Source organism: Cheilinus undulatus, linkage group 12 (assembly GCF_018320785.1).
Source record: "Cheilinus undulatus linkage group 12, ASM1832078v1, whole genome shotgun sequence".
In the NCBI taxonomy this organism is placed as follows: domain Eukaryota; kingdom Metazoa; phylum Chordata; class Actinopteri; order Labriformes; family Labridae; genus Cheilinus; species Cheilinus undulatus.
In genome coordinates this window covers 38,066,613-38,092,187 of record NC_054876.1, presented here as the reverse complement: position 1 = coordinate 38,092,187, position 25,575 = coordinate 38,066,613, and the positions used below count along the sequence as shown (strand labels likewise).

Sequence of the window (25,575 nt, the reverse complement as noted above, 5' to 3'; positions counted from 1 at the left end):
AGTTTATTGTAGAGTTGGGGGCTCATTAAGCTCTCATGAATAAAACTTGTGGTTAGAATTACTCTTCCTCCCATCAAAACAGTTTTACTTCCTGCTTCTTCACTTGCTCATTAAAGCTTAACCTGCAATAATAATGCTGATATGAAACCTTGTAAGCCTCTAGGGCATACAGTAGAAATAGTTATCTCTTGTAGTAGGTTCTTAATTTTCCAGTAAGAGAAGTGTAGCTGTATTTTTAACAATGCAACAAAAGGTTATTCAACTTTTTATGTGGAAAAAACATGAGACACAAGTCATTAGTCTACAAAGCGCTACAGCGTTCTACTTTTCCAAGTTAAATGCATGCTTTTATTGTACTTTTGCATTTTAACCTCACTGATGTGAGGTGAGCTTTAGCAGACCATGTTGAGGTTGCTGTGAGTGACATAAGGCATGAAGGCCAACTGTTAAGCTGGTGTCGATGCACTGTTATCAATTATGCAGTGTGAACTTAGTCACACCACCAGTATGAATACCGAAGTATGTTTTCCTCCAGTAATAAGGTTGCATTTCTACATTAACAGTATGCAGCCAGTAGGTAGAACTGGTACCATTTTATTGAGTTAATTGGCAGAAAATAAAGAATGTTATTCAGTTTATTTCACAGTCAGTGGACTTTGAACACGTATTAGTTTGCTTCGCAGGGTCAAGACACCGTAACAGGATCATAAAACCAGAACAAGTATTTGTCATGAACTAAATGATAAGTGTAATTTCTTTAATTAGTTGATTTATCAGTATGAATCATGAGTTTTTCAGCCCTATTTACATTATTTACTTTTAGTTTCTTATTTGCTATTCCCTATGACAACAAAAGAAGTACATGTCCCTTTTCAGCTGTCAAAATTCTGGCCTTAATGCACTTTAGAGCTTTGTGGGGGTCAGAGCTATTTCCTTAAAGGTTCCCAGTTCAAATCCCTGTCAGACAAGGCCTGTGTGGAGTTTGCATGTTCTCCCTGTGCATGCATAGATGCTCCGGCTTGGTCCCACCATCCAAAGACACTCGCAAGGTTCATTTGTAACTCTAAATTGCCCGTAGGTGTGAGTGTGAGTGAGATTGGTTCTTTTAACCCTGAAGAGGATAAGCATTATGGACTATGGATTGATAAATAATGCATTTTTGTTGTGGTGTCTTTGCTACAAATAGGGATGCACCGATACAAGTATCGGGTATTTGTGCCATTACCGAGCCTACCAATTTCTTGTACTAGTACTCGTAAAACATTGTGGATACCACCTCATAGTTTGCCTTGTGTATTTAGGTTTGTTTGGTACAGACATGTAAAATGTCCCATGTTGTCTAGCTTTCTCTAAATGGTAGAACTTGGACAAAGGGGGTATGTGATGGCTATGTCTATGATATATGACTTTAGAAATCTTGGGAAACCTAAATGGCATGAATTCCTTTTATGGTGAATAATGGGCCATCATTTATCCATCTGTACACTTACTGAGCTGACAGTCTAAACAAGCAGAACTTTTGCTCCAGGTATTATATGAGGCACTAAATTATGGCAGTATAGATATCTGTGCACTCAATCATTTCCACTGACATGTCAACCAAGTTCAGGTCAGCAGGTGTTATATTCCTTTCATAAAAACAATTCAGATGACTCAAACCAGCTATGTAAACACAGTCTCTGCTTAGATTCTAACCTGCTATTGTTTTTATTAAACATGCATATTAAGTGTCAGGATTGTTATCAGAATAGCTGTGCTCTCTCTGTTACAATGTTGTCCTCGACATGTTGAAGTGAAATTACTTTCTTGCCTTTGGCTGTTTGAATCACGTTGCAAAGTTCCTAAAGACTGCTTTACAAAAGCCTATTTACTGTAAGACTGTAAAGCTAACCAGTCAGGTTTAGCTACCTACCTACGCTGGGAACACAATGACTCACAGGCCTTGCTCTCACATTCAATGCAACAATGAGCCTAGGGCACCAGGAAATATTGGATAACAGCAGCTGTAGCCATGTTTGTGGATACAAAGAATGTGTAATGTTGGATTGTATTTACAAACTACTAAAGTATGACTGTATGTCTTGTAAAGATCTTGTTCTGCTATTTTTGTTCTTATTGGTTCTGCAGCTCTTAGCATTGGTGGAAGGATTTGGTAACAACATATTCTCTTTTCCTTCAGCCCTGTGTGACATGCACCCGATGAGAGCCCTCTTCCTCATTCCTAGGAATCCCCCTCCCAAACTTAAATCCAAAAAATGGTGAGTCGCCAATCCTTCTTCTGTTTCCATGAATCCATTGTTCACTTATATCCCTCTGGACAGGATTCACTTACATGTTAATACATGAAAATCAACATCTTAACATGCTACCAAAGAGTTAAATGTCTAACTGATGTTAAATTTCATAACTTTGTCTGATAGAGCTCTTATAATCACTCGGTTTATATGCTATGATGGCACTAGTACTTTGCTTTAATTCCAAAAAATCCTGCCAGGTTATGATCTACTGTCAGAGGTTAATCTTATTTTGATACAGCAAATCAAACATGGCATTAAACATAAGCCTCTTTCATTGGCAGTGCAGACAGTCAGAGCGCAGTCTGCTACACAACAGTCAATCAGTCTGTATCTGTATTTGTATTACAACACTTAGAACCTCATACACTTTACAAAAGGGCAGGTCTAGACTCTACTTATATTTGTTACACATCAAACAACACTACAAAAATGATATAAAAATAGCTCTTTTTGTGGAGTCTCATTTTTATCCACAAACATGGACACAAATCTTGTCGTGCTTCTTAGATTGTTGCACAACTGAGTAAACAAACATTCATGGGAAGGTGGGACATGTGCACTGCTGTTGTCAGGCTAAATAGGCAACAGACTGCTAACCTGCTTAATGTTACATCTATTTTACAGGGTTCCTGTAGATCCTTAAAAAGTCTTAAAAATTTATAATTTCCTAGTAAGGGGTCTTAGATTTTAGAAGACATTTTGACTAAGACGTGTTCTTATCCAATCTTTGTTTCCTAGCCAACCTTTTACGATTTTAAACATCATCCTCCACAAATTGTTGCATAATCATTCTCCAGAATTCAGTGATGGATGTTCTGGATTTCCTGGGGGAGAGCCCCAGACCCCTCTCTCATTTTGTCTGACTCACTTTGATTAAATACACTCTGTACTGTTGGAAAATGATTTTTAAGTGCTCAAACACCTGGGCTACCAGGTTGCCCACTTGAAAATCTTTGCAGGCCACCCTTATTTTAAAAGGTTTCCCCAGACAGAAAACATTATTCTACTTTTAAATAGTTAAATAGTTTAGCACAAGCTCTACACACCTGCTTAATATCAGCAGATGTGTTGGTGATACTGATAAACATCAGTAAACAGCATATTGATAGAATGGAGTCATTAAAGGTGACAGAAACCATCAATCTTAAACCATTCATTGAAGCAGAAAATTCTGCTCTGGTAAGGTGTACTGATAAACCTCCTGTTTTCATTTTTGACTATTCACTATGCCAAAAATGGTATTAATTTTTTGCAGTTCTGGTCTTATAAAGGTCTTTAAAAGTCTTCGTTTGATTTTAGTCTTTAGATTAAAATGCCTTTTAGCTTTAGCCATTTTTAAATTTTTTCTACCCTTTATATTTGCACACTAGTTTTAGTTGACAAAAATCTATGGACACTTAAATCTCACACTGCTTCATCCAGGACTGCACACAGACACAGAAACAGCCCTCATGCCTTTACACCTTTTCACACACAGACTATACACACAGTGAAAAAAAAACATGGCTGTTGAATGTCCAACAGCCCAGCACTTACAATTTAGTCTTGTCTTACCTACTTATAAACCTACTTTTTGTCAGACTTTTTTATTATCAAAGATCCGGTTTTGCTCTTCTTAGTCCTGTCCTCCTCTAGGGGAAACATTTTCAAAGTAGATTATTCAGTTATTTTTGTTAAAGAAACTAACTCTTCATCAGCACATGTAAGCATGTCACCTGAGTTCCTACATTAAGGTTTTAGTCATGTGTTCCTTTACTATACTGCCAACATCATGCTATGTGTAAATGACATAGGTGAAGTCAGAGGTATGTAAACTTTGTTCCTTGTTTTGCTGATAAACCAGTGTAGAGGCAACTAGCTAGCTGTTGTCAATCAAACAAAACAGAACTTCTGTTAAATGTGAGATCTCTACCAAAATTCCCCTCAATAAATGTGACTTCAGTTGGACTTTGAAGAGGTATGCTTTTCATTGTCTGGTAGATGAAGTATTCTTTTCCAGTCCCATTACATGGAACCAATATTATGTGTTGTACGTGCAAGCATTTGAACATGCTAACTGTCGTTGAAATAATGGGAGTCCTTTGCTTGCAAAATCATGATACCCCTTTGTAGAAGAATGTGGTCATTACATAACAGAAATTTTACATGCACTAAAGCAAGTAGTGGTACCTCTGTTTACTTGATATTTGAGAGTTCAGGCTCTTCAGAGCAGCAGTAACTACATTAAGTGCTTTGAATTTTCTTTATTGGAAGTAAATAGAAAGAATGCTGTTTTTATGAGATGTGATGCAGCACTACAGGAAAATATTTCTCAGTGCAGATGTGCTGTTCTAACTCCTGCTACTTTTCTTCTTCATCTACAAACTCAGAAGAACCAGTGGCCCCTTTATATTTTCAAAGCAAAGCTCTTCATGAAGATATTTTTATGTTGCATGTGTGTTACAGTGTGAGCAATTATGGAAATACAAAACTAGGAGTAAAAAATGACAACAATAACATGGACTCTAGCTGCAGTTCCTATAAAAAGTATTCCACCCCCTTGGATGTTTTACCCTTTTTCTTTATTTTATACATCAGTCATGGTCAGTAATTTGGCTCTTTTGATAAAAAAACACTTTTATGTTAAAGTAAACCCGATTTCTACAGAGTAATGTCAATTAAACAGAAAATATCTAAGGTAGAAGAAGTGATTGAATAAATATTTACCCCCTTTAAAGTGACTTACCTAATTCAACAGAGGTCCAGCCAATTGGTGCTAGTAGTCTTACAGTTAGTGAAATGGGGATCACCTGAGTGCAGTGAATGTGTCTCAAGTGTTGGTAGTATAAAGACACTTGTGTCTGGCAAGTCCAGTCACTGGTTATCAGTTTTCCTGGTGTAATCATCATGATGACAACAGAACACTCCAGGCAACTCAGACAAAAGGTTTCTGAAAAGTATAAGTCAAAGAATGGATGCAGAAAAAAAATTCAAGGCACTGAACATCCCCCAAAAGTTCAGTAAAATTCATCATCATCATGAAGTGGAAGGAATTTGGCACATGTGTAAATCTGCTTAGAACACCCCGGAGAACTACGGCTTGGGAGAACATTTATTTTCCAGCAATACAATGACCTGAAGCATACAGCAAAAGCTACACAGAAGTGGTTTAAAGACAACAAGGGGAATGTTCTGGAGTGGCCAAGTAAAACCCAGACCCCAATACAATCAAGAATTTGTGGCTGGGCTTGAGAAGGGCTGTTCACACCCCTATGCCATGGGACAGAGCTTGAGCAATTTTGCAAAGAAGAATGGAGTAAAATTGGAGTGTCCAGATGTGCAAGTCTGATTGAGACCTATCCACACAGACTCAGTGCTGTGATTGCAGCCACTGGTGCTTCTACTAAATACCGACTTGAAGGGGATGAATATTTATGCAGTCACTTATTTAACATGACATATTTTATTTAATTGGCATTACTTTGTAGAAATTTGCTTTTCACTTTGACATTAAAGAGGTTTATTTATAGATTGTGGAAAAAAAATTATATTGACAATAATTGATTTATAAAATCAATTTAAGGTTAAACAACTTTTCTTAGGTACTGTTTGTTTACCTTGTCAACCCAGAAAAGATACACACCTTGTGCCACTTGAATCTCTCTGATTATTTTTGGTCAGGACTTTTCGGCATTATCAGCCTAGCTATACCTCCTGGGCTGAACCCACTCTTAATATTTCCGTCTTCTCCCCCTTTATTCCAGGTCCAAGAAGTTTATTGACTTCATAGAGGGATGTCTTGTGAAGACTTATCCCAGCCGACCATCCACAGAGCAGCTGCTCAAGCACACCTTCATCAGGGACCAGCCCACCGAGCGGCAAGTCCGAATCCAGCTCAAAGACCACATTGACCGAACTCGCAAGAAACGGGGAGAGAAAGGTAAACAGATGAGTTGTAAATGAACCTAAATGAATTGCCTTCATTAGTTAACTGAAATATAATAGGTGCTATTATGTCACAATGTTTTTAAAGCAGTCTTTGTCTTCTGCTTATATTCATACAGAAGAGACAGAGTATGAGTACAGTGGCAGTGATGAAGAGGATGAAAATCGTGGAGATGACAGAGAGTCAAGGTAATTTAATTTTGTTAAGCCGATAAATCAGTATAAAACCCCTTTTCTTGTTATCTGTGTCTATATGATCATTACTGTCATTTCATTTCCTTTTTGGTCATCAGTTCAATCCTTAATGTGCCCGGCGAGTCCACCTTGAGACGGGACTTCCAGCGTCTGCAGCAGGAGAACAAAGAGCGAACTGAGGCTCACAAGAGGCAGCAGGCCCAACTGGCTGCTCAGCGTAGAGACCCCGAGGAGCACAAGAGGCAGCTGTTGCATGACCGACAGAAACGCATTGAAGAGCAGAAGGAGCAGCGTCGTCGACTTGAAGAGGTAATAATCAACATCTTTTAACAACCCAGGTATTTAGTGTCTCACAGCAACAAAATAAGAACAGATAAAAGCAATTAAAAACATTTAGAAAAAAATCTTATTAGAAATCTCAAATAAATACTAAAAGATGTGCTGCAAAAAGAGATCCAATACATAAAAGAGTAGCTCTTAAGAGCTTTTCAAACAAGCAGTGACAAAACTTCAAGTGTTTAAATCTGGTTTTCTAAAAGTTTTTGAAAAAAGTCAACAGATTCATCTGATTTAATGCCGGGGGGAGTGCGATTCAGATTCGTGAGCTTTAACAGTAAAGGAGCAGTCACCTATAGTGATAATTTTGTGGGTGTTCTAGGTAGGAGATTCTGTTTGGATGACCTAAGAAGTTGTACTTATGTGGAGGAGGTTGAATCTCTGAAATCTAAACAGGGATTAAGTCTTTTAATGCTTTAGAAGTAATTAAAACACCTTAAAATAAGGGTTGTCAGGGATTAAATCAGATAGATTTAGGTCTAAAGTTTTTAAATCCCATTCATTGGACTCTGTTAGTTTGTCACTTTTGGCTCTTGAAAGATAAGCCGTAGTCCTGCTACCACTATAGTGATGGAAATAAACGCCACCACTGTGCACTGAATGGCCCATTTAGCTTAATAAACTCCTAAACAGCTCAGTTGACAACTAGAAAAAAACATTATGCATCTTTTGTCAGACGGAGCTAAAATATGACAGAGTACTTGGAGTTTGAGCTGTCACCCTCGAGGTAAGCATACACTTGCAGCTAATCTGACTGGTGTCAGTGGCAACCTCTTCGCCAAAGCCAAAGAGCAGTATTTAAAGCTTGCAAATTGCTAAAAATCTATGCATGATTCCCAGAAGTTTACTACAGCACTTGCTAAATGGTAAAACAACTGACTGTAGGCCAGTGACGCAGTGGAAGACAGTCTTCAGACTGGCATATGGAGACCTGTTAGATTTCTTGGTGTCATGAGTAACATATTTTTTCATTTAGATCCTGTATGAAACAGAAAAAGCAGCTAAAATGGAACTTCTTAAAAGGGCAAATGCTTACTCATTATCAGAGGTTTATTGAGCATCGGTGAGTAATCGAAATTATCTTGGAGTAACTTCAACAGTTCTAAAGGTTTTCTATCATTAACCTCACATTACTCACTCAGCAGTTATGGAGGGTGCTTTACTGTATGTTTAACCGTGTTATTCTATCAGATAATAATATAAACCATGGTTTCAGACCACACCTGTGTACAAATGCATTCAGACCCCCTATAATTCTTTTTTTCAATTTTCTTATGCTGCAGCCTAATGCTAATGTAGAAAAACCTCAATTTTAATCTATTTATTCTATACTCAGTACCCCAAAAAAGACAAGGTATAAACAGAAGTTTAGAAGTTGTTGTAAATTTATTAAAAATAAAAAGCTGAAATATCACATTGCCTTAAGTATTCAGCTCCCTTGTAACAACACTTGAAATTAAGCTCAGGTTACTCCTTTGCTAATGATGTCTCTACACCCTAATTGGAGTCCACCTGTGATAAAATAAACTGAATGTTCGTGATTTGGAAAAGCTTCACTCCACAGGTATGGGCTTATAGCAGAAAGGCTAGATGAAGCCACTCCTCTACACAACACACATGAAAGCCTGCTTGGAGTTTGCAAAAAACTCCACATAAACGCCAAACAGGCTTCTGTTACAATCAGGCTGCAACATAGCAAGACTGAAAAAAAATTTAAGGGGCATGAATTCTCTCCCTATTTTAGGGATTAAAAACATAAACTGTTGTCTTCGTCCTTGCAGATACATTAAAAAAAAGTAAAACACAAAACCTACCCAAGAGTTTTTGTCCTGATTTGATCATGATCATTCTTTTCAGTTTTATGTTGATTAGTTTTGAATCAGTATAACACATCAGTGAAGAAAGATCAACCTTGATTTTGTAGCTAATTAATTCTGCACTCTTTCCTGCACACACCAGAGGCTCAGACTACTTATACAATATGCAACATGAAGGTACATTTTTAATTCAAAGCAAGGCAGCAAAATTATGAGGCTCCTTGTCTGTAATGTGTCTGCTAATGTCCTTATGCCTCTGCCTCTTAAGTACTTGCTGTGGCCTTTTATGCTCTCTAATCTTCAGGTCAGTATTTTCAATTGCTCACTTGGTCATGAGTTCCCTGCATTTATGATTAGCTTCTATTGTTAGCCCTACTTAAATTGTTATGTAATACGTTAAATGTATAAACTGAGAATGCATATAAAAGGATATAAATGTAAATAAGACTCATACGCTGATGCTCAATGAATGTTACAAACAAAAGCCATAGTCATCTTCAGTGGTTTCGGTTCGTCTCAAACATTTAACTTAACTACATTTATAAGGAATTAATAGGTCAAATATCGGCAAGGAGGTCAGCTTATACAGAATGAAAGAAAGACCAACTTCTTGATAAAAAAGCAGGTATTAGAGAGTCTGTAAATATCATCCAGACTGAGATGATACTTTAGCATAGACTGAGATGTTTCCGATGCACAAGAACTGTAAAAAAGAAGCTTTACCCTTAAGAAGAATAGAAATTAGTGAGTTGTATTAGTGTCTGAACATTCAGACTTTCTCTAAGAACACTAATCTTCCTGTTATGAGGCTTTGAAACTGCCCCAGAGGCTGCACATGTTAAATTAAATAATGAAGTGCACAGAAACCACACGCCGACTAAGTCTATTTTGCAATCTGTTTTAAAGGCTGCCAAAATAAAGCATGTAAGCAGGCCAGCTTGCATACCAGCAGTAGTAAGACTGAAAGATTATCGTTACCAAGACATAATGGTCTTAAAGTACATGCTGAAATGCATGAGGATGATTACTTCTGGAATGCTAGTGAAATAAAGTGAACTTATCCTTTTTCATCCCTCAACCAAAGTTGAAAGAAGAAATAATTTCTTTACATGCAAATACAGCGTTAATTCATGATTCTTAAAATGTATTAAGACCTGGTAGATTTTTGTATTCAGGATATTTGCCAGAACAAGCTCTACTTTATATTGTAGTGCATGACATTAAGTCTAATATATTTCTAAAATATTGCCAGTATCTCACATATTAAAATGTAATTTTCTTTCCTAAAAGATCACTTTATTTCATTCAAAGAGTCATTATTATGAAAAAGAGACTTGTGAAAAGCACTGCCTTACAGTCATTAGCAGATAAGCATTTAATGTGTCATGTCAACACAGGCAATATTAAATCAAGAGGCTTTACAAACTAAGGTTTTTGATAACAACTGTTTTAAAAGACTCAGCCTATTATTATATGACGAGTAGTATTCAAAAATGCAGAAGCTTTAAAAGAAAAAAATAGTCATAGTTTTCACCAAAAGTTGTTGTGGGCAAGTATAGGAATCAAGGAAAATTCATTTGAAGTTACAAAAACATATGTTTATGTTTCTTACTGCTAGGCATACAAGATATTTGATTTTTGCCAATATAATGATATTTCCAAACTCATGTTAGCTGATACTGATGTGGATGCTGATTTAAGAACATAACATTTTTAAGAGGTTATTTTAGTGTACCACGTATATTATCTGTTAGTTTGTTTTCGTCTTACCATTGTTTGTAAGGACCACCACCACATTCCCCACAGGGTGCTTTAATCAACACAAAAACACATTTTTCTCAAGTATTGCTTGTTGAATGAGCTAAACCACTTAAACCGATTTTAACGCAGATATTAATATTGGATTGATCTGTTTAAATAGCAGGACTTGCCCCAAAGAGTAGTTTTCAAGGACTTTCTAAGCAGATGAGGAGTAATAAGTGCATGCTACTCTCTAGAAGTACAAGATTTTTTTTCTACTCAAGCCGTCAGTCGAGGGTTGACTGCTGCATTTTGTTAAACTTAATTCATAATGCTAATATGTTTTGAGCTTATGAGTTGGTTAGGCTTTGGCTAAAGTTCCCCTTAGCCCTACTTGTATGTTTGTGTCTCTGCACTCTAATGTCCCTGAGCTAAAAGACACATGGTGTGCAGTGCAGGCCAGGAGCAGAGGAGAGACACAGAGATGCCTTCTTCTCCCTGACTGTTTTTTTCCTCATTCACCTCAGTAAACAAACCTACGATGCATGCTGTCTGAATATCATTAACTGTGATATTGAAGCAAGGTTATCACTAACAGTTAAAATCAAAATATAAATGGTATGATAACGGTGTTTAAATTTTATTACAGTTATCCTTGATACTAGGCCTGGGTGGTATGGCCTAAAAATCTAATCCCTGATTTTCTTTAGAAAATTCAATTTACAATGTTAAACGATTTTTTCTTATCCTTGTTTAAAAAACACACAAATGATCAAAAACCTTAAAGGCATGTTTTTCTTTTATTTTATGAATTAAATGTAACATATACCAACTGAATTTTCCTCTTGGGTAAGACTAAGCTGTAATTTGGGCTCAAAAATGCACCTTTGTACTGCAAGGAGAGTTCACATCAACACAGAATGGCTGCAATTATTTGCAGAAACCTGTGATGGCATACAAACTCATGTCTGAGCATAACATGAAAAAATGTTGTTTTTTTTATTTCTGTATGTTCAATATTGTGTTACTGCTCCTATAGTTTTAGGTTTGACTTCTGTAATGCTGAGGTGAGTCAAGCTGCAATAGACTACACCTTATTTCCTATTGGGGGCTTTCACAATAAAAACCCTTAATAAATATCAACAGCTACAGACTTTTATTGTGAGAAACAGGAAGCCAGCTCAAACAAAGGAGAAACTGTGGAATTGTCAGAAGTAGCATTTTTGTATCATTGTATAACTAAGTTTCTGCAACGGTACCTGTGACTTTCTGCAAAGTGCAGTGTTTAAAGCTGCAACTCTTCAAACATCTCCGTCTTGTCTAACGCCACAGCTCGCTTCTAGGACTGAACATGGATTTGTTAAGCAAGCCAGGAGTTTAAACACATTTCAAACTGTTCTTTAAAGGGAATCACTGCAGCGCTGAGCTAAAAATCTGAGGCAACCCAACTTGTGTTGGTTCTGCAAAGCGAACACAGTCCTTATTATTACAGACATTAAACTAAGAGAGGAAAACCACAAGTTTAACCTATTTACTGTATTATAGTTTAAATACAGCAGCACAAGTGAATGACGTTCAGTTAGTTACATGGCTGCTTTTGCTGCTAGAGCAAAACTTACTGCTGGCAGGACTCAAAATAAGCCGTTTCCCATCACTTTGCTAGCTAGTGGCTATGGCATGCCTTGTGTGGGCTCTACAGCTGAGCGCACCCATTTAAAAACTGGTAATGATGGCGATGCAGAAGTCCATTCCGTGGCAGAATTTTTAAAATGGACAGTATAGATACTGGTTTACTACTCAGTGCCCACCACTAGATTTCAGTGCTATTGACTGCTTTAAGTGTGTGTTTGATGGATGGAGTGGTCTTGTCAATTCCGTGGTGAGACACAATTTCGCCACTCGGCTGCATGTCTTTGATTGAGATGTTGACACGTTTGCCATGCTGTTTCCTTTAGATGCCACAGATTTAAACAAATATTGCAGCATGCTGTGGTGTGTTCATGGTCCGAAGCTGCAAACCTGAACCAGGTCCAAACAGCTGACAAAAGTATACAGTTCTTATGGGACGAAACTCAGCATTTGTGTCGCTAGCTGTGCTGTTGTGTGTGCGTCTCTGTGGTGAAGGAGGGTGAGGGTGTAAACTACGGGAGCCCCGGGGGGAGAGAAAGAGGAGCGCAGCGGAATATCGAAAAATCTAGATTTTTAGTTTTTAATTCGTCCTATACAAAAAAAATTGAATTAATCAATAAAACCAATATATCGCACAGACCTACTTGATACCAGTAACAGTTTTATCTTTATGTAGGTCTATTGGTTCTTCTAAAACTCCACAAATTTGCTCCTACATTCTGCTGATGTGTACAGATCATATCAGCAGCAATTTTCATATCTGCTGACACAAATTATTGACATTTTAAACTAATATCTGCTGGTACTAATATCAGACTGATGATATTGTGCATCCCTACTTACAGCGCTGTTTAAAAGGTGATAATTAAAAACAAGTAGAAACATATATTTTGCATATCTATCTTATAAGATAGGTGTACAGGAAAGGAAAGTATCCACTAGAAACTGCAAGTAAATTTTTGCATAACCTCTGAAATACACAAATCCTTTGGCTACATTTCAGTACCCAAGCGTGGCCAATGTAGTTAGGGTTGCACAATAGTATTGGTCTGGTATCAGTGTTGGCAGATGTTAGCTTAAAAGGGCAAATATTGCTACTGGCAGAAATCAAAATTCCTGCCAATATTTAAATCCGATGTTTTTCCTGTGTATTTCAGCATAAGTCGATTGTAGATTTTGTTCAATATACTCATAAATTGGTGGAGTTTAGGCTGGACCAACAGACCTATGTCATTTGAGGTCTATTTCTTTATTTATCCTCATTCTTTAAACATTAAAGTGTTTTTAAGGATTAAAGTTTGTTTCTGTGGTCATCTCAAACCTTAAAGTGTGTCCAAAAGGACTGAAATTTCTTGTCCGAAAAGCACATTTGAATATGTGTATCAATATCTGTTTCAGCTAAAATGAATCTGTAAATATCCTCATAACAGATATCTGCAAAAATCCAATATTGTGCATCCCTAAAACAATCATTACAAATGTATTTTTGTCAGTATTGTCCTACACCTGCAAGGGTTTACTTACATTTGTTTTCTTCATTGAGATGCCCAGGGCTATTTTTTTGTTGTGGTACCTAAATGGGTATAGATATTGTTTGATTTTTTACTAGCATTTTACCAAAGCTTAACATTCTGGCTTTGTGACAGTCATAATACTACCATACAGCTCTGACTTTTTTTTGTTCATTTGTTATTCTCAGATTAAATAGGATCAAGAAACTTTATAAATTAGAGAAAAATGTTGTGCTCATTCTGTAATTGAATTGCATTGGTCAAGGTAACACTTTCTTCTAGACATAACACACAGAAATGTTCAGTACAGTGCTGCTAGAGATGTTCAGAAACAGTCTTACCTAACTCAGCTCACTGGTGGGCTGTGAGAAGGGTCATCAGCTGTGAAATGCTTAAGGAGGTATGTGGGATTTGAACAGGAAGACATAATCACACTGATATTGTTATTAAGCATTGTGCTGTATTAGTGAGGTGCTCCACTGCAGTAAGATTGAAGTCTTTTAATAAAGCTCTTTGGCTGTTCTGTTGAACAGTAAAGGCTGAACAAATGACTGAGCTCAAACAAGCTCTGAGTGTTTAGTGCCTCTACAAAGTGGGAGGTTCTCATCTGGGATAAATGTTGTTCTTTTAATGTCTGTTTGGAAAAGACAGAAAAGAGTGCTACCTGTAGAAGCCACTGTCAGTTTAAATCTCTATCAAAGCAGCCCTCTCAGACGATGATTAGGATGCTTTAGGTGTGTGTTAGTGAGAGTGACTCACAGCCTCTGTTCTCTGCCCTGCACTTCCGCTATCTTTTATTTCTGGGTTTTTTCCACCTCTTTGCACAAAAAAACAAGAGAGGGTTTAGTCATAAGCAGGCTCTCCATTATGAATTCCCCTGTGCAAGCATAGCCTCTATGCTCATTTTTCTTTTTCCTGTCACCCTTCTCTCCCAGCAACAGAGAAAGGAGCGAGAGATGGTGAGGCAGCAAGAAAAAGGTCCCCACCGGAGACTCGACGATATGAGACGGGAGGAAGATAGGAGGCTGGCTGAGAGGGAGCAGGTAACCAATCACAGGAGACATGGGGCTGCTGTCAGCCAATCAGTGTGAACTGGGGGCGTGTCCAGCAGCAACACTGTGCAAGTTGCTCTGGTGGTGAAATTCCATGAGTAGGTTGCCATAGCAGCAAGGGTCTAAATTAGTGTATTTATTCAGAGATGAGTTTTCTGTGGGTGAGCTCTCTGCGTCTCTTTTGCAGTTTCCAGTCTACCCTCAGTAACACAAGAGTCTGGCTTCACAACACCATCACCTACTAGTGTAAAATACTGATTTAATGTTACTATAGCACCCTGCAATAATCTCTGTTAATTATAATCATTATTGCAAATCTACAATCTCTAGGTTGTGCTAGACTGTGATGTATGTTTTATTGTTTATTATATTTGTCTCTAACAGGGTTGTGTATGCTTAGTTATGTAAATTCTGTTAGAATAGTTGATTTTTTTCTGATCAGCACATAACATAGCTTGTGTTGTTTACTGAAATGATATTACGTAACTGCTGTCTGCCCCCATCCTCTGCCCCTCCACATTTATCTTCTTCTCTCTATACTCACCTTAATGCCTATCACTCCCACTTTCCTCCCTTCCTCCAGGAGTTTATCAGACATAAGTTAGAAGAAGAGCAGCGGCAGTTAGAAATCCTTCAGCAGCAGCTGCTTCAGGAGCAAGCACTGCTTATGGTAACAAACCCTCACTACTATGTTACATTTCCTGTCTTAAATGCAGATGTTTCAATATCCTCTAAGGAAATCGAGCAATCAGCATTGGAAAAAAAGCGAGAGGTCTTAAATCTTAGAAAGCACAACTAAGACAGGTCCTTATCCAATCCTTTTCCTCTTCCTCCTCCACAAGTTGTTGCATAAATATTCTCCTTAATTCAGGGAATTCTGTGTTGGATGTTCTGTGTTTGATTCTGCTTTTTAAGAATTAAACTGTTTAGAATCAATTAAGTTAATAAAAAAAATATTTATCATTAAAAACTGATTATATATTTTATATTAAATTGTAATAATTCATTAAATTGTAATATTTGTCAATATTACCACATAGTGTATTGATAGATCAGAGGTATCTCGTGCTGGAAATCATCAAATTTGGGCATTAATGGCCAAAAAATGTCTTTGTCTGATAGTATGTGCAAATTCTTTAACAGGACATTTCACAAAAACATTCAGCCCTGTTTCAGGGTACCGAGAAATCGCGCACGCCTTTCATTTTTGACTATTTGCCATGCAAAAAGTGGTGTTATTTTTTCTTAGTTCAGGCCTTAAAAAGGTCTACAAATGGGAGCGCAAGATGGTTGAGTGGTTTAAGGTGCTACACATGTACGCAGGCGGCCCGGGTTCGAATGTGACCCTTTACCACTCTTCCCTGTTTCCAGGTCTATCCACTGTCCTTGCTCTATCAAACAAAGGCATGAAAAGGCCCAAAAACAAATCTTTAAAAAAAGCTTTAAAAATATCTTAAAAATGTGATTATAAAGGCATGTAGGAACCCTGTGTAACAAAACAAGCAAAATGAGTTTCTATATGTGCAGCGCCTCGATGCAGACACACTACATCATGAAGAGTGTGGGTGCATCTTCCACAATATGGCATGTCTTTAAAAAGCATGTACTGACCTACATTTTGGGGCAGTTTGGGCAGATTTCAATGAGTTACAGTGAGTGTTTCCTTCTCACAATGAAGAGAATGTTTTCCACAAACATGCCACATTTGTTTGAGCTGGCTTTTGTTGTGTTTTGGCTCTTTGTTCCTTTTTGGAAAAGGAGAAAGAATCCAGTCCTGATGACTGAATTCATGATGTAATCATAATTTGTTCCCCATATCCTTGCTAGGGAAAACACAAACATATAATACCTGTATAAATGCCTTTCTTTAAAGGGACCAGATCCGAGAGTCTGGTATAGGCAGTGCTATAGGGTAGTTTTTTAATTTAGTGCCTTGCTTAAGGAACGTTAGAAGAGATGGTGTAAGCAGCTGCTCACTTTCAGTCCAGAGCTATGAGGCAATTTTGAAGTAGCCATCTTATTTCCCATTTAGGTCATCACAAAAGAAATGAGCTATTTGGCTTCATCATTATCGGCTCCAATAATGCTGAAGCCTCAGGAGCCTGAACAGGAATGTATTTTAAGCTGACCAACTTTTTTGCTAGCTAGTGTGCCATTTAGATTCCAGATTTTGAGTTCATTTAAACCATCTTAGTCCACTTTCTTCCTTAAGTTTAAATCAAATCTATCAGTCAACACTGAAACATTTTCTACAGTAAATTCACATGAAAGCCTACCTACTGTGCCTTTTGTCAAATGTTAGGAAGCTGGGAAGAAGGAAATGTGAGTCAAATTGAACCTGGTGAAATGTTAACATTGGGTAGAATGAAAAGGAAACACTTTGACAGACAGAAGCTGAAAGTGTGTAGTCTAGCACAGTTCATTGGTGAATAAAAATGAGTTTCAATCTCTATTAAACTGGTTCAGTTTTTGATATGATAAATATTTCAAGGCAGTTAGATATTTAAAGGTACACAGTCTTAGCTGTTTTCTTCTTTGGCAGGTCTCAGTTATTTGTCAATGAGGAAATTTGGCTTTTTATAATCTCCTATTTAAGCTTAAACAAACGGCAGCATCAGTAGCCTGAACTCGCACAAAAATAGGCGTAAGTACCATTTTAGTGGTATGGTAGGAGGAAAGTTCCCTTAGATCAGGCCTATTCAATTAGTGGCCTGGGGGCCACATGCGGCCCAGAACCAACACCCAAGTGGCCCAGCCTGTGGTCATGCAAGACAGAAAAATAAGTCCGCACACCAGAAGCTGCTCCAAAGGCTTATTTAATGAAGATTATCACCACATGTGACGTTTTGGGCCCAAGCCCTTCATCAGACATAAGCAGACACAGGGGGTACACCTCCATATATGTATAGTCTGAATCACCTGACAAGTCATGTCACATTATTATTTCAGTGTAAAGATAAGACATACCAAGAATTATATACATGTGCATATGTACACTGCAAGTCACATTTTAAGGAAATGCACATTATTGAATTCACAATCTATGATCAAAATTAAATCAGTGAAATGGGTGAGACCCATCATCATCATAGTGACATGCAATGACCAGCGAACAACATGAGACAAGATGCAACAATATATAGAAACAATGAAGTTACCCCTGTCAGTTAAAAACAAGTGACAATCTAAGATCACAATAGCTGTATGGCAATATTCATACTAAAAGTTGTGACTAAATGTAAATATCTCTCCCACAGCAAATGGAAAATGGAAAACACACAATGTAATTGTGTAATCACAATTTAAACCATTGACTGGGAGAATGACATTCATACAATAATTTATTAAAACCATAGGCTCAGTGAGCACATTGACAAAATCATCAGAGGAAAGGCCTAAGATCAAGGTCCTCATTAAGCCCCCCTGGGGACAGCGTGTCCAAAGTATAAATCCAAAAGGCCTCCCTTTTCAACAACATAGAATTGACATCTCCACGGTTTGGTAGTTTAACCAGTTCAATTCCACAGTAGCTAAGAGTAGAGACTCTGTGCGAACAGTTTGTGAAATGTTGTGCCACTGTACTTTTGCTGTCATGGTTATGAATACTAGACTACTATACTGTGGTCATGCCAGAAATGCAGAGGGCAACTGTTTTGAAAGTTTTCATAAAATACCACAGCATTTCAGACCATGAATGCAACACTCTGCATAGCCTAGCAACAGTCTACCTACAATACACTGCGTTGTTTTGAAGCGTGGCTAGCGATACTGACAGAAGTAGCCCCAAAATACCAAGTATAAAACGTGTCCTTTTCAACTGTAGCTACAATTGTGTAAATGTAGTTTTTATACACTTTAAGATATGCCTGGGTAAGATGTGACCACAATTATTATTTAAAGAATTTCATTTTATTTTTTCATCCTATTTGTTTTATTTTTATTCAAGTGAAATAAAACATTTCTACTAGCTCAGGTTATGTTCAAATACAGCTCTTTTGTTATGTTTTTATGCATTTTTTGATGTGCTTTTGTCATGTTGCCAAATTTAAAAGGGAGACTAGGGATATAAAGTGCACATTTTTCATCAAATTGATCTGTATTGGTTCTGAATTTGACATTACAAGCTGCTTACTGGGCACCGAACATGTCTGGCCCAGCTGCATTTCTTGATTTTAAAATGTGGCCCAGTTGGATTTGTAATTGAATAGCCCTGCCTTCGATCAATCTGTTTATCTTTATTTGATTTATAACCAATGTTATTTTTAAGACACTTTACACAGAGGGCAGATCTAAACTACACTATACTCTGTGTTATATCATTTGAAAAGACCCATCATTAATCCATCGTGAGCAAAGCATGACGCAACATTTAGCAAAGTGAAAGTGGCAGGGAATAAATTCCTTTTAATAAGTGGAAACCTTGAGCAGAATCAGAATTATATTCAAGTGTTGAGCTTGTAAAGGGATAGAAGAGGATGAGACAGCCAATCAGTGCAACCAAAAAATTATGAATTAATCATATCTTATTAAATGCAACTTTATCTTATTTCCATTTATATGGCTACAGTGCCAGTATTAACGATAACAGTAACACATCCATTAGGTCACAGTTCGGTTTGTACCTTGCTTTTGGTGTCCCAATTCGTTATAGGTTTAGTTCATCCCGAAAAGGCAGCATAAAGTCCTGGATTTATATTTATAGATTACCTCATTTATAACTTTTCACTGACAGTAGTGAAACTTAAACCTTGTTCTATCCAGTGTGATTTAGAACTACCATATGAAACAAAAATACTGGCCAAAATAAAGATGCAAAATAGAAAAAAGCATCATATGACTGAAAAGTTGAATATATTCTGATTTGAAAGGATAAAATAGATATAGTGTGTGCCATGACACTGCTGCATATTTATTAGTAAATAGTGGTTAAACAAAATCATAATATGTAAAACCCAAGATGGGATGTTGTAAAGGAGCCTGAGCAGAGCACTTTAATACACACTTCTTAGCAGTGTTCTCTTATTCGTTATATCCATGCATAGCCTTTAAAATGTATTACCATCAAAAATGTGTTTGATCCTCTGCTTTTACATCCACATGCTTTTTAAGGACAGTGTGGAGAAGTTGAGGGGAGGGATGAGTAGCTTGTAGCTTGTGTAGCTCTGCTGCTCTTAATAATGAATACATCATATCTTCTTTGTGTGCTTTGTTGTGCCTGCTACTTCCTCTTCTTTGCTGTTTCATAGTGGTTAGCAAATGAGTACAAGTGGTGCTACCACCCAGATTGGCATGCAGATTTTTTTTTTATAGTACTTTATTTATAGCCTTTTTACAAAACACAGAACATTCAAAAGGTTAACAAAGAAGAACAATACCCCCTTCCCCATTCCCTTTTAATGTCCCATAATGTACCCAAAATGCAAAATATACAAGACAAAACAAAACATCATCTGTGTAGTACTCTAAATTACATATTGCTATGGTTATCCTGTTGTGCAATTATACTGTGTGACTGGAAGGCAGAGGCATTGAGGTTGTCATGTGGGTCCTCTAAGGGCGCACTCACACTAGGCCATCTGTACCGTGCCATATTCTAACCGTGCTGAAGCCCATTTGACCCCCCCCCCCATCCACCCTTTGGCCCGCACTCACACTGCTCAACCCATCCAGGCCTGGGCATGGATACGTCACGCGCCAACATCATCACACGAAGCATCAACCATTGATGAATTTTTACATGTTGATGACTCAGTATGCATAAGTATTGTTTTTTTAGGCTGTAAAATAGCAAAAGATTTATACAATATCTGATCTGACACCAAAGTTATTTTAATTGACCTGGGATCAGTAGCTATGTTAACTATACAGAGCCCAGTGAGGAGAGAGAGTGGTTCGTAGCAGAGAATTATCGCTCACATCATATAATCTGGAGTCTGATCAGTTCCAGGCATTTCTGCCAACTTTTTAACTTGTATGAGCCCCTACAGTCATTCCTCCGAGTGTCCGTATACTATCTGAACACCCTTGCATTCCTTTATGCATCATGAACTGTATTATTTCCATGCTTAATTCTGAATGCCTGCTGCACCAAACAAGCTGTCATGTCACAGGACAGCCTGTGTCTAGAGCAGGATAAAAATGTTCAGTTAAAAGTTTTTTTCCATCATGACTAGAGCAATTTTAACCCTCTGATGAGAACTGGAGGTGAAAACACCTAAGGATTAATTAACGATGTTCCGTTCAAAAGTCAGCGATCAAGATCACAATTTCACTTCTTGATGACATGATATGGAATTAGAGGTAAGTTAATTCAGTGGATGATAGTTTGGCATTATAATTTTATAATAAGAGAGGTGAAATCAGCCATGAGATTAACTCCGGCACACACTTGTCCGCATGTTTGGCACTTTCCTTTATGCACGGAGGATGAAAGGTGTGTGATATCCTGTGAGCTGCTGTTTGTGACTCAGTCAAGGGAAGAAGCTTTATTTTACAAACTAAAAAACCTCTCACAGTCATTAAAGCCTGACTTTGCCAGAAACTGGGTAGAAATGTGGACTGGACTGGGATCCTGCTGTCTCTAGCATGCGGCTGTGTGTGCTCTCTGTGCTCTCAAGCGGCTTCCTCTTCTTGTTACTTCATGCTACGTCACATTCCCGCGCTTGTGCTCCTTCATTTGCATTCGTGCCATGCCTAGGCCCACCTAGTCCTTCCGTGCTGGGGCCGCGAAGCGGGTCGCGCCGAAGCACGGAACGATTGCACTCACACTGGCCAAACGTACTGGACTTTAGACTGAAACGGGCCCAGGTACGGTACAGATGGCCTAGTGTGAGTGCGCCCTAAGAGCCGTGATGTAATCAAGAAAAGGTTTCCATATCTGTCTGAACTTGGTTGCTTTGCCCAATAACTCATATCTCTCCATATATAAGGTACTAGAAAATTCTGTAAGCCAGGCCTCAAAGCAGGGCAATCCCTCTTTGTTCCAGACTTTTAATTTTTTTTTTTTTTTTTTTTTTTTTTTTTTTTTACCATTCCATACTAAATTGAGGATGATTTTTGGCATGCAGATAATGTCAGGTGAGATTTCCTTTTTTCATCAACTATACAACTATACAAATACTGTTACACTGCTAATGATAATGGCAGAGGTAGAAAAAGTACATGAATGTTGTACTCAAGTAAAAGTACAGGTACTCTTGTTAAAATCCAATTTCAAAATGTACTCAAAGAAGTACGAGTAGCCAAAAGACTCCTCAGTTACAGTAATTTGAGTTAATGTAATTAGTAAATTTCCACTGACTTTTCACTATGGACAACATTTTAAAACTTTTTTAGCTATTTGTATCCACTCTTGTTCTCTCACTCCTTCTTGTGTGGGCCTGAGTTTCATGCTTGAGGTTTTTATTTGTATCTAGGGCTTTACTTTGTGGACTATAGTGAATAAAGTTGAAGAACAAGTCAATACTTACAGGAATAGACATATACAAGAAAGCTGCATTTGATCCTATGTTTCTAAAATCTAAAAGCTGATCAAAATGAACTTCTGTAACACTCAGATTCTTTAAATATTCATGAATGAGACTCTAATTCCTGCTGTTATAAGAAGTAATGTGAATTTGAGTCTACATTTAAGTGAGTCATGTTTAACACCCTTCACTTTTCTGTAATTTCTTCTAAAAGGAGCAGCCATCAAAAGGCTGGGAGATCTGTGCCTACAACTCACAATGAAAAAAAAAAAAAAACAATAAGTCAACTGACTCACTTGTTAAATAAATGGCACAAAAAGGTTCACTCATAGGCTGTTCAATTTTCTTTTGATGTGGGATGGTAATTGACTGCTGTGCTAAAAATCGGAGTGCATTGTTTGAATGTTTGAGATGTGAGAGTCTGTCCAAATATTTATTATCTTTGTGGATTAAACCTGCATTGGTCTAAAAAATACACAAACCTCTGTGTGAACTTTCAATAAACTGTCTGATCTTTCTGTTGTCTAGTCTAAGAGAGTGATGACTAAGGTGTGGTGTGTTCTTTTGCTCAGGAGTATAAGCGCAAACAGCTGGAGGAGCAGCGTCAGTCAGAGCGGCTGCAGAGGCAACTGCAGCAGGAGCATGCATACCTGGTGTCTCTGCAGCAACAGCAGCAGGAAAAGAAGCCCCAGCTCTACCACTATAACAAAAACCTGGAGCCCAACAACAAACCAACATGGGCCCGAGAGGTATTAGTACTAGCTTAATCTTAACTGCTTACAAGTGTCAAACTTTAGCACACCACAGCTGACTTATTTTACCTTATTTTTTAAATTCTTACTTCTTCTTCAGGTGGAGGAGCGGAGTAAGCTCAACAGACAGGGCTCACCCAAAATCTGCACCACGGTCTCTGACACAGCTATCCAGTCACGTTCTGACTCAATCAGCCAATCAGGAGTGGGGCAGTCTGCTCAGACCCCACCCATGCAGAGGCCTGTTGAACCACAGGGGGGTCAGGGAAAGGTGGGTCGTTACAGTCCTTTGGATATCACATCTACGGCTGTCTAACCAGAATGTTGAACCTAGTTAAGATACCACTTAAGATGAAATATTAATAAAAACTGTTGATACTTGTTTTAATACCACTGAACCCATGGGCACCAATAATGTGGATGATTTTTGTTGTTTATTACAAGCCTAGAAATAACAGTGCTTGCACAGGAACAGTCTCTGAACACATGGCCTACACATGTTTGATGTTCTGTTAACAAACAAGGGATAGTTTATCGGGATATTCCTTAAAAATAATGTATAGATGAAAATATCCCCAATCTATTGTCATTCATATTTTTCTTAATATTATTTACATTTTATGTCATTCAACTGTTAGCAAGTGTCATGGCAGTCTCGTTTCTCTCTTTCCTTTGCTCTCTTAGGATTTTAATAATTTTTGGTTCTCTGTAAAACATAACAGCAGAGATGGTATCTTTTTATAGCACATGTTTTTCTAAATCACTAAATTATCAGATTTTGAGTAAGGGGTCAGGCTGCAAACCTTACATTTCTGACAGCCAATCTCACAGCCTGCTAATCTGAGACACTGTGTATTTCAAAAAAAGAAGTGTCATAATTTGCCCCTACAACGTATTTACAGTTTTAGATTTATTTTTTGTAAAATTCAACTTTTTTCATAAGCAAAGTCTTGAAGTCTCATTCATGATATAATCATGTTGCAAACATTTTAGACTTAGCAATATTTCTCACCTAAAATAGTGACAAAGGTCGGAGATCTAATCTGGGATTATATTATGTATAGACCCGTTTCAGAAGTAGTTACACAAACAGTGTTTACTTATACTTTTTAAGCTTTTAGTAAAGCTAGCATAGCTACAGTAGCTACGTAATTAATGTTACCATATAAGCCAATGTAGCTATGTTAGCTTTAGCAACATTAGCTTGAGCATACCTAGCTAAAGCTAGCATAGCTACATAGATATTGTAGCTACATAGCTGACATACCTGCTTTGTGAGCCTAGCATTAGCTTTGATAGCTACATAGCTTTGTTATCTATGGCTAAGTTAGCTTTGGAACTGTGAGCTTTAGCAAATGTTGCTAAAGCTAAGTTAGCTACATAGATAATGTAGCTATGTAGCTTACACAGCTGCTTTGTGAGCTTAGCTTTAGCGCTGTTATCTACGTGCTTAAGCAGCTAACAGAGCTATGTTGGCTGTGCTTTCTACATTACAGTGGATGTAGGACACACTTTTTTCCTGTTAACACACTGTTTACTGTGCTTTATTAAACAGTGTGTTCATTGGTTTTGCAGGTCAGGCTTTTAACTTTTAACTTTTGGTATCCTAACCCTTACCCTAAGCAAAAGTTTGATTTTATTTCGAAAGTTTAAGTGTGTTTTTCCATTCAGAGATGTATGGCGTCTCAGATAAATGGCCTGTGAGAGTGGCTGTCAGAGATAAATGTTCTGCAGCCAGACTTCTTTCTGTCTTTGACAGCCATAGTTACATCTACGTAGTCCTCTCTGCCAATAATTCTTAAGTTGCTTGATTCATCGTGTTCTTTGCTACCTAATTTAAATCTTCTTTCCCTTCTTTCCATTCTTTTTTCTTGTTTCCTTTTCCACCAATCTGCAATCCTTAAAAAACTGCTTGGAATACAAACACAATCTTGCATCCTTCTTGACTTCGGCTTCTCTGGCTCTCCTGTGCTCTCTTCTTCTTGGCTGCTCCCTGGTCTTGATGTTGTAGTTCCAAATGGCTCACTTGGTCCCACTGAAGCCTTACGCTGCCCCTGTCCCTCGCTCCCAGTCTCTCTGTGACCAGCCTACTAAGACAATGTCCGCATTCCCTACCCAGGACCCCTCACTTGCTCCCACACCCCGCCCCATCCACTCTAGAGAACTGGTGCGTCAGAACTCAGACCCTACTTCTGAAACCCCGGCACCACAATCGCACCAAATCAGAGAGGATCGAGGGCCATGGATCCGCCTGCCAGATGTGGAACTCCCACCAAAGGTAAAAGTGGTAAATTGTGATGTGTCAGAACCTTAAACATAGCCCAAGTATACCCTTTTTACTTGGATTATGCTATAACTCATTAGAAATTGTTCAATCTGGACTAAAATCTGTAAACACAGACAAAAAGATGCAATGACTTTAGACTGTAGAAAATCGATCCCCTGCACTGACTTGAATTTGGTACTGGTTGAAATAGTAGACCATTTCATCTCCTTAATGACAGACCAGTCTTCAAGATAATGCTGCTGTGTTATTAAGATCAAAGGCCTGTGCCTACTAATGGGCTTTTTTAATGCTGGTAGCACCTATGACCTTAATTTCAGAGCATTTCTCACAGGCACTTACTGTCACTAGGTAAAAAAAAAAGATGGCTCACAACAGTTAAGCTTCCCTTGGTTTTGACCAATCAATAGCTAATCTACAGGTTCTAATGTAAGTTGTGATCAGAAATGTGCCCTTGCATGGTTGGATACTTTTGTTTTAGCTAAAAAATTATGAGCATTTAATCTTCTCAAAGAGGGCCAGTATATAATATTATACAGAATACAGCCGAACGCCTGGGGCAACTTCAAAAA

The 25,575-nt window shown here is 37.9% G+C and overlaps 1 protein-coding gene across 9 annotated transcripts in view; it reads left to right on the top strand.

Annotated features, from left to right (window-relative positions):
* The window catches only part of mink1 (misshapen-like kinase 1), a 71,923-nt gene that overhangs the window by 22,166 nt on the left and 24,182 nt on the right, over positions 1-25,575 (top strand). For 4 of the 9 annotated variants that reach the window (XM_041801194.1, XM_041801191.1, XM_041801192.1 and 1 more), the window contains exons 8-15: positions 2,180-2,258; positions 6,041-6,216; positions 6,341-6,410; positions 6,515-6,725; positions 14,385-14,492; positions 22,540-22,716; positions 22,820-22,990; positions 24,731-24,997. In XM_041801194.1, the coding sequence (XP_041657128.1) occupies positions 2,180-2,258; positions 6,041-6,216; positions 6,341-6,410; positions 6,515-6,725; positions 14,385-14,492; positions 22,540-22,716; positions 22,820-22,990; positions 24,731-24,997 (1,259 nt within the window). Of the gene's footprint in view, positions 1-2,179; positions 2,259-6,040; positions 6,217-6,340; positions 6,411-6,514; positions 6,726-14,384; positions 14,493-15,084; positions 15,172-22,539; positions 22,717-22,819; positions 22,991-24,730; positions 24,998-25,575 lie in introns of all 9 variants that reach the window. The other 5 variants (XM_041801187.1, XM_041801188.1, XM_041801185.1 and 2 more) reach the window with 3 other exon arrangements.